General features: G+C 41.2%; 1 protein-coding gene across 1 annotated transcript; it reads right to left on the minus strand.

The window, feature by feature from the left end:
• Positions 1 to 33: 33 nt before the first annotated feature.
• On the minus strand, positions 34 to 16149 carry AQP11 (aquaporin 11). Its single transcript, XM_057377732.1, has 4 exons — positions 15809 to 16149; positions 15063 to 15707; positions 10265 to 10381; positions 34 to 3480 (listed from the first exon to the last, which is right to left on the minus strand). Exons 2-4 carry the CDS (start codon positions 15655 to 15657, stop codon positions 3428 to 3430), a joined length of 765 nt encoding a protein of 254 aa, XP_057233715.1. The 5' UTR covers positions 15658 to 15707; positions 15809 to 16149; the 3' UTR covers positions 34 to 3427.
• Between the last annotated feature and the right edge of the window lie 4283 nt (positions 16150 to 20432).

Raw genomic sequence — 20432 nt, forward strand, 5'->3', positions numbered from 1 at the left:
TCCTTTACTTCAGCAAGCAGCTTGAGGCCTTGAGTTTCAGATCTCTCTTCTGTAACAAAAAAAATCTTCAGTGAAGGCATTTTCATAATTTACCTGGATCTGAGGATAAAAGAGCAGAGCATTTGCACAGTATTCCTGTGATAGTTAGTGGACACATCCAAAACTTAGCTAAACCCAGCTTTAGATTGCCAAGATCTTCGTCCTGCTGGAGCTTTTCCTGTTCCATCTCTCTTCAGGGTGGTGATTTTGTCTTTGGGAAATGTCAGCAAATGCAGGTTGTTCCTTTCTCTCCCCAGTGTTGAAATCAAAGTCTAGACCAAACTTCTTCCATTTTCTTTCACTTTGAAGTTGACCTGTGATTATTTTGGGAGGGGAGGTGAGGTATTGCTCTGTTGGTATACGAGCAGTTTACTGGCCCTACGCTCAGCTTAGACGTTAGGATGTGATTTGRTTCCAAGGTATGTGGTAATTATAACCACTCTTTGTTGAATGTTCATTAGGAATGCCAGTCAAATTAGGGATGTCCTAATAGTGTTGTGAACCACTGAYGTAGCTGAATAAATGAGGTATTCGGCGTGTTATGCAACAAGACATTCTACCTTTGCCAGCCCCTTTATATACACAAAAACATGTATTCATGTGAGTGTGTGTATGTTTTTGTTAGGGATACAGAGTAACAAAGGGAGWTAGGGAGTGATGTGTGGATTTTTGCACTGGCATTTGGAGAATCTCGGCATGGTGATATTTTGGGACGGGTAAAACTCTTACCTGCACTGCAGCTCATTGAACTYTTAAGTCACCATTCACTGTTAAAACAGACAGTGGGGTGTTTGTGTGTGTGTAAATCTGAGTTGGAATGTGGTGTTTCTGTTGTTTCCCATGTTAAACTGCAGCTTGTTACATACCCTGGCACATGGGCAGAATTAACTACAGGGCAGCTGGATTGTTCACAGCTTCTCTTGGCACTCTCACTATATCGCAGCACTACCAAACTCCAGAGAGAGAATTTGTGTTGTACTAATGTGGAGCTCCAGTAGCAGACATCAGTCAAATCAGTGGAGCAAGATTAATTGAGGTGAGGTGGAAACAAACCTGGAGGTAGCATTGGAGAAGTGTCTTGTGTGACTGACAAATTTTATTTGCAATAAAACTTTGTATTTAGGCTATGTGTAAGTGTTCTGGTCTTCATGAGCATTTGTTACTTCAAATATAAAATACTCCTTTTWTCCTGCACTACCAAAACAAGTTAAATTCTTGAGTTCCTAGCTTAGGTTTATTTGATAATATTTCTGCTACTTTWGTTGKKTTTTTTTTTCCTTTTGTGTTGCATTAATTTAGTTAGCATAAGGGCTGTCTAATTTTTAGTGATTTTAAATTTTAAATTCCAATTCCTATAAATACAGAAACTACTTGTTAATCACCYAGATTTGTACCAATTTCTTTTATACTATATGTTGTGCCAAAATAAACAAGGTAGACATCGAGAAGTCAGATCTGACCGACCTCTTTGCTTTATGGCCTTTGCTTTTGCAGGCCATCAAAACTGATGTGGAAGGAGGGCCTCTTATCTAACAAATCATGGCTGCCCTGTAGGTTTGTATATGCTTTCTCTTCTCCTTGTCTATTTTTGTGCTMTTTGAGGTTTATTTTTGAGACTTTTATCCTATGGACTATATGGGCTCAGAGGAGACATCAAATTATGTAGGTTTTGAAAGACTTGTTTCCGTAAGAAATGAGGTGAAAAAGTGGGGGAAAAAATTGTGAGGTATGGATCACTTTAAAAATAGAGATAAAAAGCAGTAAAGCAAGAAAGAAGTAGAAACCCCCAAAAGGATCTGTTTTAGAAGCAGAACAAGATATAAAAGTACATGTTTTTTTTCAGAGGATCACATCTTTTCTGGGTCAGTGTGCTGCTGTGTGGTCCTTGAAGAGTTTTAACAAGGACAAGTTTCCTTAGAACTACTCACACTAGTCTCAAAGAGCTGCTGAATGATAACCCAGCAGTTCTCTTCAGTATATTACCAGGCTAATTGTTTTTCTTATTAATAACTGAATAGAGGGTGATGGGTAGGACTCTTGTATGTAATATGTGTTCATACAGTTGATTTAATTTTGCAGTATAATCTTATAGGTACCTTGGAAAATGAAAATGAGAAAAGATTTTATTGCAACAAGGAAGAAATTACATGGAAATATTTGCTTCCTGAACGCTTGCAAAAAATACAGCTGACAACAAGGACTTCATCAATTTACTGTGAAAAATCCCCCAGCTGATTCTCTTTCTTTTAGAATATGGTTTATAAGTTGACTTGGATGATCAGCTGAGGGACTGGATACTGAGATCTTTGTAGAATTTGTTAACCATCTTTCAAACCAATTAACTATAAAATGAAAAACTGAATTTAATCTTAAATTTGAAAAATATATTTTGGCATATTTAAAAATTAAGCTGTAGCCAGAAGAAACATTGTGCTAGAAACAGCTTCRGAGGGTGGTACCCATCAGTGGTGTTTGCCTCAAGTGAGATGAAGGGCATGCTTGTGCTAGTTTGTGTATGTAATTTTCCTATACTATTTATCTCAGACTTATTATCCTGCATTGCAGATTGATTTGTTTTTTAAAGAAGGTGATAAAAGCTACATAAAATCAAGGACAAATTGATTCATCAGTTGATTCATAGCTATATACGGTGTCTATGTGAAGAGGCAGCAGTAATTGCTGATAAAAAGTAGAGGGTTTTGCCCAGAATGCCCTTTTACAAAATTTTATGGTATTTTATTACTGGTTCTTCCAACCAAGATAAACATTCAACAATCTCCAATGGAACAGGATGGGGCAGAGCCTTCCCAGAAGGAAGTGAGGGGCTACTTACCTGCACTCAGGTATTATTAAAACAATGTTGGTCATACAGACATTTAATTTTGGTGTAGGGTGCCTCTAGAATAGAGCTGTGGAGACTCTTCTAGGGATCAGAGTAGCCTTTCTTCCTCTCAGAGGTAAGTATATGGCAAGTAGGAATATAATGATGTCAGTATAAGATATCTTCAGCTCCCTTTTTGCAGGTGCCTTCAATGGGAAGAAGTCCAATAGAATCAAACCTTGAGAGGACGGGGTATGTCTCTAAAATTAGTTTTGCATGCTAATGAAGATCAGCAAATGGCACTTATGGCTAAAGTGACAAAGTTTATGTTTTAACAGTCCTTGACATTCATATGGCTTAACTGAAAAGGGTGGCAGATAATCCCAAAATCCCAAAATATGTTTACAAAATTATTATTTGAATACAAACTGATTTGTCAAATATTTCAAACATGAAATCTGAAAATGCAACTGGCACAGGAGTCTGTCAGCAGTTCTCTGAAAGCTGTATGTTTGAAGATGTTGAAAATACTTTTTAAAATACTGCCAAATTTCAGGATTTGATGTTTCAAGATGTCCGAGGAAAGATTTCATCCCGTATAAAAACCACAAGTATTGTACCTGAAATGAGAAGTTACAGAAAGAACCTTTATTTAAATGCATTTGAAAAGAAACAGTACTAGTTTGGAAGGTAGACGTGTTCAGCTATTTGAGTGCCTAAGACAGTATGGCGGGGCTGCATCAATACATTTTGCAGAGAAAGCTCCATGGAAAGCTTCAAAGAAACAGGCCATGCAAGTGGTCCCTGTAAGTTAATCTTGTTTTCCTTAATGCTTTGATCTATGTAAGCCAAGCCAAAGGCAGAGAGTTTGACTAGGTGAATCCAACATGGGCACCTTCCTGATCAGGGCTCCTTTCTTTGTAGCTGGATGTATAAATGACCAAACCAGCAGCTTAACCTCCATCCCTCACCTGAGTTTGTTAGCAATGTCAATTTTGATAACCAATCATTTTTAGGTGCTGCCAAGTGGGTATAGGATAGTTGGTGTTTYTTTGAAAATCGTTCTGATTTAGGGTTTATTCTGAACCTGAAAAAAAAACGGTTAAAGATTGTACACTATCTCATGAAGAAACTTCTGTCTGAAGTTGGAAGAGACCTATAAGGACCACTGAGTCCAAAGGGCATCCAAATACTGTTTAGGGTGCCTGTTTTTTTTTTTTTTCCTGCAGGAACAAAAATCAGTTTATTCTTTCAGAGACGAAGAGGATCCTGCTTGATGGCGTTACCCACACATAAGCTTGTATTTTTGAAGCTTCTTGGATCACACAAAAGCTTATTGGAAGGGATTCTGTTCAGTCTGGTCTCCCACTCAGTGCAGGACTTTGCCTATGCTACATGGGTCATTGAGACTTTCCCTGAGTCCCAAAAACCTCCATGCTGGAGACTAGCATTTCTTGAGGAAACTAATTTCAATGGTGCTGCACCCTTCCTGCTGAATGTTTTCCTGGAGTCTAACCTGAACTTCCCAAGCTGCAATTTGTGCCCTTGCTGTTACTTGTTGCCAAAAAGAATGGTTAACTCTGTTATTCTTGTAACTACTCTTGAAACAATGCTTGACTGTGCTTAAAACATGCTTTCATCTTTTTWGGCAGCCTAAACAAGTCTGGTTCCTTCAGCCTTCCGTCTCAGATCARGTAGTCTAGGCCCTTCACCATCTTAGTAGTCCTCCACTGCTTGGATTCTGTTTTTTTCCACATTGGTCTAGAACTGGGGAACTGCAAACTACCCATGTTCCAGATGCCACCACAGAAGCATTGAATAKAAGGAGGTAATAATCACAGAATCAATTCATTTGGAAAAACCCTGTGAGATCACCAAGTCCAACCTGTGGCCAAACACCACCATGTCAAYAGACCATGGCACTGAGTGCCACATCCAGTCTTTCCTTAAACACTTCYAGGAATGGTGATGCCACCACCTCCCTGGGCAGTCCATTCTAATATCTAATCAATCACCCTTTCTTTGAAGAAATTCTTCYTAATGTCCAACTTGAACCTCCCTGGCACAGCTTATGACTATGTCTTCTCATCCCATCACTGGTTGCCTGGGAGAAGAGACTCACACTCTCCTCCCCCCGGCTACAACCTCCTTACAGATATTTGTGGAGAGTGATAAAGTCCTTCCTGAGCCTCTTTTTCTCCAGGTCAAACATCCCCAGATCCCTCAGCCRCTCTTCTTAGGACTTGTACTCCAGGCCCTTCCCCAGCTCTGTTGTCTTTCTCTGGACCCACTSTAGCATCACAATGTTCTTCCTGAAGCAAGGGGCCCAGAACTGGACACAGCATTTGAGGTGTGGCCTCACCAGTGCCCAGTACAGGGGAGCAATCACTGTCCTGGTCCTGCTGGCCACACCATTGCTGATACAGGCCAGGATAGCATTGGCCTTCTTGGCCACCTGGGCACAGCTGGCTCACATTGAGCTGCTGTCAGCCAGCACCCCCAGATCCTTTTCTGATGGGCCACTTTCCAAGCACTCTGACCTTAGCCTGTAGCACTGCRTGGGGGTGTTGTGGCCAAAGCATAGGACCCAGCACTTGGTSTTGTTGAATCTCACGTTGTTGATCTCAGTCCACCTATCCAGCCTATGGAGCTCCCTCTGCAGAGGTGCTGATCCCAAATAACTGAATCATGTGCTTTGTCTTGCAGAGAGATCAAACTTTTGTGAATAAACTTTGATAGAGTTTACTGTTAAACATACTGGGGAATGTGAACTCCCAGTACTGAGACCAGCATACTCTGCCTGGTATTGGCCACCAGCCAGGTGTCTTCCCATTGATTGTGACAGTTTGAGGTCAGTGGTTTAGCGATCTTTATTGCATCTAACAGTCTGTTTGTGTGACCCCACTTTGAACCAAGAATGCTGTGGGAGGTGGTATCAAAAGCCTTACCTAAGTGAAGGTATACTGCATCCCTGCTCCCCCCTCATTCCCACATGCATTCATCACAGAAGGCAACCAAGTTGGTCAAGCATGGATTACCCACACTAAATCTGTGCTGACTGTTCCTGTGATCACCTTTGTGTTGTTTAAATAGTTGGAAATGGATTCCAAGACTAGATACTCCACCATCTTCCCACTGACTGAGGTGAGACCAATTAACTGATAGTTCCCTGGCTTCTCTCTCCTACTTGAAAACAGGCATAGCATTAACCTATTTCCTATTGGCAGAAACCTCCTCCAACTGCTRTAACTTCTCATAAATGAAGGACAATTCCAACACTGGCCAACTCTCCCTTCATTTCTAGGTGAATCCCAGTAGAGTCAATGGATCCACAATCATTGAGCCTATCTATGTTGTTCCTACCTTGTTGGTCCCTATGTGTTGCTTCCTTTCCCAAGACTTACCGATTTACACAGAGGTTTGGGAGCAAATTTTACTTGGGAAGACTGTGTGGTAACTCAGTCTTTTCCATGTCATCCATCACTAGGTTGTCTCCCCCATCCTCCAGTGGACCTGCATTTCCTTTGGACTTTTTTTGTGATTACTGTATTTGTAACTCTGCATGTCCTTGCTCTTAGTTTCAGCTGAGCTCTAATCTTCCTGATTTTTCTTCCAAGTGCCTGTACAAAGCTCTTGTAGTCCTCCTTTGCTGCCTGTCCCAGTTTCAACTTCTTACATGCCCTCCTTCATTTGTAGGGAAGCTCTTTGTCTAGCCAGCAGGGAGAGGCTTTCTGTCCAAATTCCCTGTCTATGTGACAGATTTCTCCTGCACATCTAAATCTATTACTGAGCTCTCATGAGCTTTTTTAAAAAATCACCTTTCCATGGTAAATTTTTCTCATTTATGGCAGCTTCCAAGGGAATTACTACTGACTTAGCAATTCCCTAAATAAKCAGAATTTTGTTTTGAAGTCCAAAGTCTGGACAGCTTGCTATTTACCTTCCCAGTCTTCCTCTTAACCCTGAACTCTTGTGAGGACTACAACCCAAGTGGCCACATTCACCACTCCTTCTTCTCTGTAAGCAGGTCAAGTTCAGGATTACCACTCACTGACCCTTTAGTATTTGAACTAGACTTAATTACTGCCAGTTTCTAGGAACTTCATGGATTGCATTCACTCACTGCATAAGAGTTTTGCTCTGTCAGATGAAATCTGTGGAGCTGGAAACCCCTATGAAGACCAGGATCTGGGAATAGGAGACTTGTAGTTGTTTGTTGAAAACCTCTTTTCCTACCAAGTCCCTGAGATATTGATCACTTCACTGCATGGGGAATTCTTGTTTCTTTGCTGAAGTGTTCTGAACTTGCTGGAAGTCTCTGAATATACTCTCCTCTRAGCAGAAAGGCCAAAGTCTCACCTATTGCCTTCTCCCTTGCTTACGTTCTCCATTTACATCTCCTGCTAAGTGACTTTTGTGGCACTTATTTTCTGAGGAAGAGTATTTAGTCTTTCTAGTAAAACTGATCTAAAGAAGTGGGCCTTGATTCTGTTTATATAGTGTTAGAAACCTAGCAGGAGCCTAGATGAGGTTCCATGGGRCTTTGAGCTTCTTGGTTTAGTGGAGGGTGTCCCTGCCCCTGGCAGCAGGGATGGAACTGGATGGTCTTTAATGTCCCTCACTACTATTTAATTCTAGGATATGCTAAGCTGGCACCTGTCCAGGAAAGAGCATTTCATTTTATTGAACTCATGACTATCGTGTCACCTACTCTTCCATTTGTAGCTGCCATCTCCCTGGTACTGAAAGAGCAGCATTAGCTCAGTCCCCATCATTACTGATGGCATAATTATGCCTTGACAATTAACATGAATTTCTTTGGCAGTAGAACAGAAACCATCTTTGTTCCACTGGTACTTACTGAGTCTATGTTCACAGTGCAGAGCTTAGGCCTCCCCTGTGCTAAGTTATAAACACATGCTGGCATCTATGTCTATTGCAAGAATCAGGTGTTTAATGCTGCTGGAGAACCACCTTCCCCAAAACATCAGTGRAGCCATTTTGAAAAATGAGCAATGAACTATGGTTCCAAAATTAAATTCCTGAAAGACCATAAACCACCAATAGATTTGTTTATCCTAAAAGAAAACATCCATTTCATCCTCCTCCTTTTGTTCCAAGTGTCCTTTCTAAGAACATTGTTTACAACTTGCTTACAACCAGATCAGGGTGTCAGTTACATACTGAATGCTCCGTGTCTCCTTGTCCTCATGGATTTTTGCTGCATAAATGAGAATATATTGCACTTTGCACTGACAATTTGAAGTTTCATGATGTGTTAGCCCATGGTTCTACTCTGTGGTAGTYATTACAGCAAAACATAAAAAAAAGCCTTCTGAAAGAATTTCCCAGAGTAAGATCAAAGTAGTTTAACCATCTGAGATGTTAATGCTGGAAAAAATAAGGCATCATCTTAGCATATCACTGTGACTGCCATTTCTAGGAAGTCTGGAACAGCATTTCTGCTGACACGTCGATCTTGAAAGTAATTTTTACAACTGAATTTATAATACCCTTTCCCTTATCATCTACTTTCATGATTCTGCTTAGAAGTTCTTCTCACACTAATTTATCATCATAACAGGTAATTTTCCTAGATGCCTTATCATTTGGTCCAATTGGGGAAGAAAAAATTCTATTCCTATTCTCTTATTTTCAAAAAGTGTCAGAAAAAAATCACTTTGTGTTAAGATTTGTAAATCTGCACTCCTGTATTTCAAATACAGCAATCTGCTCTGTACTTCCACCTCAGACACAACATTTGTTTACAACTCTTGATTTATAAAGTCTTTATGAAATGTATCCATGAAACATCGTTGTTTTGTAGTGAGATATTTTTATCACCAATAGACTACTTCAGGTGATCTACAGACCTGAAATCTGTCACTCAGTGTTGGTGACTGTAGTGGCACTGTGCAAGAAGTGATGTGTCCTGAGTATTTACATCTTTACAACTGCTCAGTCTGGAGTTTTTTCCCCTCATAAATTAAGAAACAGCATTCAATATATTCTGTATATATATTCAAGATGTTAACTGATGAAAAACCACTGTTTATGAATTTTCATAGAAATATAACATTGCTCCCTAATCGCATTCTAAGTTCCTCAAGTCACAGSTTCATTTCAGTTAACATCTGTTGATTTTCTTATGTCAAAATCCACCAGGCTTTCTGCAGAACTGTTCTGCAGGACATATCTTGGCAAGTAAGTAGAACATGGGGTTTCAGAATGCCTCCCATTTCTTTAAATTATTGTTAAAAGATTAAATCCCAAGCACTTATAACCTGGAAAATCTTTGAATGTTTATGAGATTTAAATTGGTTAATATATCAAAAAGGTACAGCTGAACTGTGAGAAATATGTGTTCTGTCAGGAACKGAGTGATGCTGATAAGCTTTGCCTATGACATTTCATTACCAGCTCAATGAACAKTTATCAAGTTTACTCTATTGTTCAGCCATCCTGTTTGGAAGTCTAATTTAACAAGTTTATATTAAAGTGAATTTTAGTTGAGTTTAAATTTCTGTCTTAAATTTTGGCTGACTGAGAGTCAAGGCAAGTAGAACATGCCCAGAAGTGAACTCAAGAAAAGGAAGTTTTTGGTCATAACAGGAGCCCTTTCTGGTGTTTCCTGTGTATATTTTACATCCTGTTGTGCTTTCATGATTATTGTACCTTCTAATAGGATTAACAGTCATGAAAGAAGTCAGGATTAGCAGACTGCTTCTTTATATACCCTCTAAGCAGAAAGCTCAAGATTTGTAGGGTCCAGTGTAAACAAACAACAGCATGAAGTATCACATGGAGCATTTTCATCTGCAAACAGGCGGAAGTCAAAATCAATAGCTTTCAAATTAAAACTATAATTTAAGTTAGAAAAGACTTAGTTGTTGGCACTTCTTATTCTTAAATTAAGAACAGACTATATCCAATAGGGACTGAGGGAAAAACACAGAGTGGGAATTGTGATGTTTAGACACTATGGGGATAAAAAAGATTTGATATGATAAAASTAGTAATTGAGAAAAGATATTTAAGGCACTTGTCCCCTGTAGGTAGGGTATTTTAAAATCTATCATCCCTATGTTTTCTTGTATACTGTTCACAAAACAAGGCAAACACTGTGTGGTAACCAGTATGTTTCTCTTTCAGGTAAGTACCACARGATTTTTAAAGGTCCTTCCCAATCAAAATCATTCCATAATTCACAGAACAATGCTGCACACACTCTACATAGAGCATTGCCTGCTCTTCATGACTTCAACACATAAATTATAATTTACTATTTTCTGGATTTATTTAATGCAAAAATCAAGCACTCTCAAATAAAGAACACATATTTCCTGATTTATGAACCATGTACTAAATAACACTTCCTCAAATGCATAAATATTAAGAACTTACCTAAGGATGGTGCCATCCAATATACTCGTAAGTAACTAAAAAAATTGTCATAGAAACAATCTGCATGTAATGAAAAAGCCAGTGCTGGGTTAAATATTGCTCCAGTGAGATTTCCACCTGCAATAAGATGTAAACAGAATAAATCACACCATCTTTCTTAATATTTACTTTAAATTCAAGTGCACATATGCCATACTACAAGAAATCTACACTCTGCAATAAAATGAATTAGCAGAAACAGTTTGAACAGATAAACTTCAAAAGTTATTCATCTGATGGCATTGTAAACAATTTAACTGTTTTTTAACAGGCTTTAAAACATTTGATGGGTAGGCTGTWACTTCCTTTATCACTTTCTAGCAAATATTCTTTAAGAGTTAGATCTGGCTAATGCTGAATGTTTCTATTGATATAGCTAGAAGCTATTTCTGTATCATGATTTTAGAGAAGACAGAAATTGCRTAAGTCATTACATTACAGCCTTATGTCACATGAAACACATATGCAAGGTAAAAAAACTGTGAAGTGCACAAGCTGACCTCTATACTTTCTTATAAGAATACTAATATTATTATATCAATGTACAGAACATTATCATATGGTATAAGAACTGTGGGAAAATTCTAGATGTTGTTCAAAGAAAATAAAAGCAAGTGTCACTCCAGTGTCTTGTAGAAAGAAGCCAAGCATCTTTCCTTGTCTCTGACTTTGGAWGCAAATAAAGTTGCCTAAACATTTTCTAAATAATAAGATCCAAACACATTGCACTGGGGACTAAACTATAATTACACTGTAAATGAACCTGGAGCTAAGTGCATTTAATTCTGACATATGCTGTTCCTCTCACTGCAATCCTGCAGGAAAAGCATTACTCATACCTAAATTATCTGTATTGCTGTACTGTTAGTTACTAACCACCCCATACCTGTTTTATCTATTAACCTATTCCCATAAAATATTCTGTAATTGCACCTATATAATTTCTTACAGSTTATTCTTACCTCTCCCCAAATAAGCTTGTATGAGCTTTGAACTCACCCTTTGTACAAATACCTTGTTGTTGTAATTTTCATATGCTATGACTATGCAATCATTTACCCAAAGTTTTAGTTAGATCTTTGTCATTCTCTTCTTATGTATTTCTCTTTCTATATACTCCTTGTTATTTCTTTTACAGTTACTGCCGTTCAGGAAAATTTTAATCTTTCTTTACGTACTCAGTTTACTGTGGTTTTGCACTTGTTCTCAAGAGCAACTCAGATTGGGTGTGTAGTCTGTTTTTCTGCATGGTGACATATTAGCAATGYCCACGGTTGCCAGGAAGCCCAGCTACAATAATTTACTTTGCTTTAATCTATTTATGACTCCACTGCTTCTGCTTTTRCATCCACAAAGTCGAAAGCAGAATTTCAGTCTCAGGATGCAGTTGATGAACATCAAACATTAGACAGTTTTAACTACTGTATTTCTTCAATATTAATTACTAATAACTACTGGGATATCAACCATAGGCTAGGGACACTAGTATAATCTTATTTGAAATTATTTATTAAACACCTCAGAATGTGTATCAGAAAAGACAAATTATTTTATGGCAGAAGAAGTGTAATCTCTTTGACAGGGTACACATAAAAACTTTAAAAGGTGAAATAATGGTCCACAATGCTTGAGAAAGTAATTTTACCTTTTTGCTTTTATTAAAGGTAAAGCTAAAATTAAGAAGAAACTCGGAATAAAAAATACATATGTCATTTGTACCTTGATATATTAGGCTCAGAAAAATTTAACCAGTTTAATGATTCTGACTTAATTGTAATGCTTCCTGTAAATTAAAAAGCCCTCAAAAGTGTAATTTTAACCCCCTAGGTAAGTACTTTCCCAAAGTAATTACACAAAAACATTCTTTATCATCTTGTATGTGGTCTGCATCCTTAACTAATGAATCATTTCATTAACATGTAAAGACATGATTTTTTTTTTCTTCTAATTAGTAAAAAAAAGGGAGTGAAACAGTATTAGAGCTTTTGGATACAGTATGTACTATTATAAAAATCAGGTCTGTGTAAGACTAAATGTGAAAAAAGAAATCAAAATATTTTTATCTATGAAAAAGTATAAGAAACTAAAGGAACAGCTTGTAATTTTGATAATACTTTATAACCTGATGTTATTTKTTGGAGTAAGGTGCATGGCAGTCCCGTTTATCAGTGCAAACAACACTGGCCTACTGAGATGTGGTTTTTCCAAAGCTTCATTTAGTCAATTTAATATTTTTGAGTCTTGTCTGTGCATCAATACATTTAGAGAGGTAAGCCACAGACGTGTGGCTGTCCTTCAGAACTTTGCCCACACCAAACTGGTATAGAGTTATTCCTTCTTACAGYCCCTGTTTAGACAGCAGTCATCCACCTTACAGGATACAGCTTTCAAACTCCTAGTAGAGCATAATTTATGGAATGAAATACAATATGCCATGTATGAGGTGTTTTTGCTGTAATTTGTAATTCACTCATAACTGTAACAAACACAAGTCCTGAAGGCACAGTTGATTTAGTTTTTTAAATCAGAGTATAAAGAGAAATCATTATCATTAATTTCATTTTGTAAATTTCATGTACCTGAGTTCCTAGCTAGAACACTGTGTTTACCAAATTAAAGTTCAAAAAAGTTGTTATTCAGACAATACTCTAAACTATTAAATATTTTTTTTGCAAAAAAAGTAAGAGTGTGTAAGAATGTACGTTTGCCTTAATTTGTGCTGGTTGCTTGACCCTTTGGTATTGGGTGTGCAAGAAAGATGTTTTCCTCTTAGAGAGGCACTCAAGTTTTTTATAAACAGTAGACAAAGAGGTGCAGATTTCCTGACAATGATCCAGCCCAGCTGAATTATGCATTAGTCTGTGTTCACAGCCTGCAGATGAAAATGTGTCCTGCTGGAGGCCACTATTTGTGACACCTGATTTGTAAGTGACTCTCACTRCTGCATGTAAGCAGCAGAGGTGGGACAGACATGGATAAGGGTATGCCATGAGATCYGCAGGACATATAGGATATATGCAGCAGACATCATCCATGGCCACTAACCAGGACCCTTGTTATTGCCTCAGCTATACGGGATCTGCAAACCTATATATTTTTATAGTAGACTAGTAGATTGTAATTGGAAAGAATAGCAAAGAAAAATATCCAGGTAGCAGAGGGAGTTCTGCACACAACATAAAAGAGGCTGGGGCACAGCAGGTCTGAGATTTCCTAGAAGTATGTCCAGATCGATTGCATTGGATAGTCCTAACAAGCCTAAGTTTATGACACAGAAAGGGGACTTGGTACACTCAGCCTTCTGCTAGAAAATGGTAGGAACCTGGCCAATGACACTGGGAGTGAATTATTTATATGAGTTGGCTAAAAAAAAGACAGTGTGACACGTATTATTTTATATGACTGTTTGCTAAGCAGGGGAAGAATGTTAAGAATCGGGAATCCAGATTTCTGTATTTGTAGAAGAGGGAGTAAGGTATTGGGCTACACTTTCACTGAGCAACTCAGAAATATATTTAATGTCCCCAAATGCATTGACATCTTGCTTCTGCTTTTAAAAGTTAATTTTAGAAAGTGGTTCAAATTGCTAAGTTAATTCTCAGAATTCCCCATCGACTTTTCTTCRATATTAGCTAATTTCAGCCAAAAATAATGAGTAAAGATTTTTACATTGCTACATCTGACAATGTGACTGTATGTTGTTCTACATGCTATTATGTTAAATAGCATTAATACAGCTAAACCTTTAGGACAAGGCATCAATGTCATCCCCGATGTTTGCAGATAAGAAAAGTGATCTCCCTCTCTCAAAGGGAGACTAGATGACTAGATGACTTTGTCTGTGGTGGGGGCAGTAGCACAATCAAGGTTCTGTAATTATCTCTTTTACCTCTCCAAGCTACACAATCTCCTTGTCAGTMGGAGAAGGACTCCCTGCATGGCAGTCCTCAAGTGACCTAACAGCTCTTGTCACTTCAGTGGGGACAAGAGGGAACATCACCAGTCACAAGAAAGAAGTTCAGACYGACTTCCCTCACCTCTTCCTTCCCATTGGTCCAGAGAGGATGCACAGGTGACAGCGTCCCAACTCTGAGAAGCACGTGGTGACAATCAGGTAGAGACAGGGATATGGACACACGTGGCATTACAAAGGAGGCTCTAATAAAACAGGCACCTATTTTTTCCTTTTTTTTWAACATTTGGTCTCATGGGGTATTATTTGTGTATGTATTCCACGAATAACCATTCCCACTTCTGATTTAAGGAAGCAGTTAAATAAACTGCACTGATATGAATTATACATTATTTAAATGCAGAGTTTCCATGTTACCAGTCTGTACCCTGCTATTGCACAATCAGCACTTTCTCCTGATGGAGCCAGCGGTGCTCTCCCAATGTCACTTAGTAATCAGAGCACATAGTATGAAATCTCTCACACTGTATAAATAGTTGGATTATGAAACAATCCTTCACTGAGATATTTTAACACTTAACCATATGTACTTACAAAACCTGGCATAATTTTAAATGTGTAACTCATTTCGTTCTTAAACCCATACCTGCCTGTAATGCAACCAGGCAAACTTTATATGAATGCAAAATGAACTTGCATACGTAGGATGATACAAAAAGAAAACATAAAGGAAAGCGTAATCTAAGAAAAAACATTTTGCATCTTAATACGTCTAAGAAAACAGTAAGAACCCCTTCCATCACAACTTTATTGCAGGAGCAGAAGAAAAAAAGAAAGAAGACTRACCTGCATACACGAGCATGGTGATGAGAAGAGCAATCAAATGGACTCTGTATTTGGGATTAACACTTTCGGCTCGCAGGACGGCCAGCTGGAAAACGACGGAAAAGAGCAGTTCTATGCAGAACGCCTGCACCTCTGTAGTCTGCATAGGGTCGCTGCAGCCTTGCGAGAGCGCTCCCAAATGTGGCTCTGCCATCTCCAGACTCCAGATAAAGTGCATGAACACTCTGGCGAGCACTGCAGCCACGAACTGAGCGGCGATCTTGAGTCCTCCCATCCTGAGCGATGTCCCGCCGTCGCACATGGGCTGCAGGGTCGCGCAGGGATTGCATGTGCTGCCGGTCAGGGTCAGGCCGTGCAGGACGGTGAAGCCGTAGGTGAGGGTGAGGGCGGTGTGCGGCTTCGGCTCTACGTTGCCGAGCAGGCTGAGCTCGTTCGTGCAGGCGCAAATCTGGAAGGTGCTGAACATCTCCACAAGGAAAGCGAAGAGGAGCGGGCGGGAGCGCAGCCGGCGCCTGGCGAGCCTCCGGCACAGCCCCACGGTCACCACGACGCCGGACATCAGCAGCAGGGAGCTCCCGACCCCACCGAAAGCCATGCCCGGAGCTTCACAGGCCCGARGGTTCGCGAAAGGTCCAGCCCCACCACCTTCGGAGAGAAAGAAAGCAGAAGAGAGAGGGAAAATGCTCCCGCTTTCCCTTGGAGGTAGRAGTCAGCTTCTGTTGCCACCTGCGAGGCGCCTGACTCACCCTCGGCTTGGCGGAGCAAAGGGCAGGCGTGAGGGCAGGGGGATCCCGCTCCCTGCCAGGGCASGGGTTACGACAAGGAAGCTCTCTCCCTGCGGTGGAAAAGCACGGCGAGGGCAGCGGGGAGAAGGGGGCTCTGCTGCCCCTCAGCCYCTCCGCCGCGGGACGGACCGAGCTCCCCCGTTCCCTCAGCCTGCCGGAGGGAAGGGAGGGACTCGGCCCCGTGCCGCGGGGGAACGGGAGGGGAGCCGATTTCCCGGCGGGATCGGCGTTGCGGTGCGTCCGTGGCTGCGGGAGCGGTTCCAGCCCCAGCGCGGGGCCGGGCGCGGGCTCGGCCGCACCGCCCCCTCCGGCGGGAACTGCGGCACCGCGCATGCGGGCGGGGCGCGCGGGGCGCTGAGGGAGCGGGCAGGGCTGGCACCGGCACCGCCGAACAGCTCCGGGCTGGCACCGGCACCGCTGAGCACCTCCGGGCCGGCACCGGCACCGCTGAACGGCTCTGGCTGGCACCGGCACCGCTGAGCACCTCCGGGCCGGCACCGCCGAACAGCTCCGGGCTGGCACCGCCGAGCAGCTCCGGGCTGGCACCGCCACCGGCGGCCCACACGGCCCCGGGTGTCCGCGGAAATCATATCCCTCACCCCGCGGTCTGCAGTCAGCTCGAAAGAGAGACATTGGTTATTTATTAAGAGTYGTGCAAGCCTGGGTGCTCGATGGTGTTCAGCTGAAAGAGCATGCCAACTATCAGAACTTTTTTTACTATTTCTACCTTGTAGCACGCACAGACATTGCAAAATCGCAGAATCACAGAATCAAGTAGATTAGAGAAGACCTCTAATATGACATAAAGTCCAACCTGTGACCGAGCACCACCATGGCAATAAACCATGGCACTGAGCACCACATTCAGGCTTTCCTTAAACACCTCCAGGGATGGTGACTCCAGCACCTCCCTGGACAGTCCATTCCAATGTCTAATCACCCTTTCTACGAAGTTAATTTCTCCTGGTATCCAACCTAAACCTCCCTTGACACAGCTAAAGCTTATGCCCTCTCATATTCTCACTTGTTACCTGSAAGAAGACACAGAGCCCCACCTGGCTACAGCCTCCTTTCAGATGATTGTAGAGAAMTAAGGTTCCCCCTGAGCCTCCTCTTCTGCAGACAAAGCACCTCCAGCTCCTTCAGCCACGCCTTGTAAGATTTATTCGTTGGCTACAAGTTACGTAGTTCTCTTATTAGTTAGTACTTTATCCTCTATTGCTTAATGATTCTCTCACTTCTCATGCTAATTAGTCCGCATGCTCAGTGTTTGTCTTTTTTTTTGTTTGTTTTCTGGTGGGTTTCTTGGGTCAGTGGTGCATGAGCTGGTAGTCAGGATCTCCCCCTGTCAGAATTATTCTTTTACCCGGTTGGAGCTAATTCAGCACTGTTGCCAAGTTGTCTTTACTTGTTTCTTCCTTATCTTGYGAGTTCTGCCAAATGTCCTTGTGGCCCGTAAAGTCTGTATTGTGTCCACTATCAGCAGTACACCCTTCTTCCCAAGCTCTCTCTAGGTCYGAAGTAATTGAAATATTTTGAGCCCTAAACCTTAACAAGGCCATTTTACTGACAATTAATTTGTCTTTCTAACATCYAGACATCAGCTAGAGCTTGTTGGCTGCTCTGTTTCATGGRTTAAATCTCCCTTCTTGTTGATTAGGCTTGAAATGTACAAAGACTAGAGAACATCCTTTCTTAAGAAAAAAATTACATTTTCCACATTTTGTAACAAGAGGTGTTTCTTTCCTCTGTTTTTGGGAACCTGGTGCAAAATGCAGGTGATTGATTCAGCCTCTTCCTCCCACTCACTTGCTGGGAGAAGGGTGTTTGACAGAGTGCCCGAAGGAAGCAGGTGGTGATTCTTGGGCTTCTCCAGTGGAAGCAATGCTAAAAATAGGCACTGTCCTCATTCTGCTGATTGTGGTAATGATGGCATTCATAGCAGGATTCTGAATGGCATTGGGACTGTCCYGAAAAAATAGGCATGTGCTCCTTTAGGATATTTGTTTGGGCCTGGTAACTGAGAAGGGTGAGCCCAGAGTGAGGTAATTGGGAAATGCTTCCTATCCTGTTAGGCTGAGGCTGAGTTTTCCTTCAGTCTCTCCTAGCAGTGCTATTTCACATTGTTTGGAATGGGTTGTACCGCTCGCCAGAGTGTTTTGTTACCTTTTTATCCTCTCTGTCACTGAGTGGCAACATGTTTCTAGGAGTGCCCAGATCCTGATTTTATGAACTCTAAATCTGAAGCGCTGCAAGCAGCAGTAACCACTGTGCTGCAGTTTGGTGCACTTGAAAGGAGGGGCAAATGCTGAATGTTTTTCGAGAATTCCAATATCTAGTAGTTTTGCCACAAGGTGGCATCAATGACAGTTTATCAAACCTCGCAGGAATGACTTTCGCCTGATCAAGGTCCGGACAGTGTGTTTCTTGCAAGGGTGCAATACACAGATACACTGCTTCCAARCAGCACCAGCAAACTTTTAGTTGAAGGTCAGCCGACCATAAAGATCAAAGTTGAAACATACAAAATTGTTTCTTTAGAAGGGAGTGACGTGACAAGCTCTTCCTCTTTTCCRGAAATGTAGGACCATTGAGACACCTGGGCTTATGAAGTCTGGGGATAAAAGAGCATTTGGAAGGCTCATTTGGCTTTGAGAAATAGGGTTGTTTTTAACAGGAGAGGGGGGAAAATCCCAGCAATTGAGCAGTGATGATATAAAGAGAGGAAAGGAGAAAATGACAGAGCAGTTAATGTTTGGCTTTTACTGTTTGTACAAGATTAGATGTCAAAAAAGGTGAGTGAGGCAATGCAGGGGACGCAACTGTGTWAAGTCATTACATAAATTTCAAAGCACTTCCATGAAAACTATGCATTGAAGTAACTGCTTTTCTCGGCAATGAAGTTCTGTAGCTGTAATGTGGAAGCAGAAAAGCCCTAGTCTCTTTCACGGCCATTGACAGTTACTTGTGCATATGATCCGTCATGAATTTGTCATTTTAAAACAGACTAATAGGGTAGATATTTGATTTAACAACTTGGTCTCGAGGTGGATTACTGAAGTGTGGACTGGAATTGATTGCATCTTTTAGTTACCCGTACGACCAGATGCGCATATTTTACTTCCCGGTGTACATATAATTGTACTTTTTGACCACCAGAGGGTAGTGTCATTCCAAACAATGGCTTTTGGTGTGCTCCTATAGGAGCGTTATTTTCTGTTTTGCTACTGGGAGGTGATTCTATGTACAATTCCAAGCCCTTAATTTTGTAATTTGTAAAAACGAGTGTTCAAGCCTGAAATGTCTCTTAAAATTCACTTTGCAACATATAGTTTCTTGGTACTCAATTAGATAGGCTCATCAGTTTTTTCTTGGTGGTTTTGCTTGCTCTATCTCTTTCCAGGCTGTCCTTGTGTATGCTCTCTCCTCCCTGAACAAGAGTCCCTCATGCTCCTGCCTGCTCTATACCAGGACACACATAATTTCTCTTTTGTCTGATTTGTCCCATTTTGTTTTCTCCTCATTTCAGAGTCCTTCCAACTCCTTTCCTCCCATTTTCCCTTCCATGCAAATCCCTTATTGTGCCCTTGCAAAAAGTATTTGTATTTTTCTTCCTATTTGTGTGTATTCCTACTTTCCTTCTTTGCCCAAGCCCTTAAAATTCCTTCCTTTTCTGTATGCAGTTATCTGTTCTTAGCTGTGTGTATCATTTCAGACCCTTTCCTTCCTAAAATTCCCTGATTCTACTTCCTTTTTCTATGGCAGGCTTAGTCATTCGGAGGGTATCAACATGCCAAGAATTCTTGGATGGGTTTTGCAGGGGTGAAATTGGGCATTACCATGCTGGAAAAAGCTGGTGAGCACATTAGTTAACATTAACGTTAATGAATAATTGCGGAGGAGTTGAATCTGCAGTTCAGGTAACGATATACCAGGGAATCCTTATGCCCTGTTTTCTCGGTTGTGGTTCAGTTGGTTTTCCCCATAATCAGTAGTTTTCCACTGACATTTAAAGCTGCATTGGAGATACAGAAAGTAAAAGTAGTCGTAGTGCCTCCAAACAGAAAATCCTTTTTGAGCAGGCCCTGGCAAGCTCAGGCACAGCTTCAGGACAGCTTTCCTTAGCAAGCAGCTGCAGAGGTTTGGGACATTTCCCCTTTCCGGCTGCATTTTACAGCACTTGGATGTTGGTGTCAGCATTTGCACCCGAGGGCAGCTGGAAGTTTTGCTGTACCTGTACTTCTGTGCAGACAGARTTCCTGGTGCTTGGGCAGTAGGGAAGAGCCAGGGATCAAGGGAATTCCTCAGTACACAGGAGTCTGAGCTCTTAGGTAACACATCTGGGAGCATTTGATTTCAGGGCAAGAAATGCCATGGCCTGTGCGGGCTCTTGCCACAAGGACCTGGTGAGGACATTGGCACAGACCAAAGTGTGGAAAGTGTACAGATGCTTTAAAGCTCTGCCCATAGCAGCAAATTAAACAGTGTCAGGGATGTTCCTGAGCAGCAGAACTCAGTTGTTTCTACTGATTCTCATAATCCTTACATGGTTTTAGCCTGGGCCAATGAGCAGTGTCCCAAAATA

This window comes from Malurus melanocephalus, unplaced genomic scaffold (assembly GCF_030028575.1).
Source record: "Malurus melanocephalus ecotype Western Australia unplaced genomic scaffold, MMel_1.1 scaffold_322, whole genome shotgun sequence".
Classification (NCBI taxonomy): domain Eukaryota; kingdom Metazoa; phylum Chordata; class Aves; order Passeriformes; family Maluridae; genus Malurus; species Malurus melanocephalus.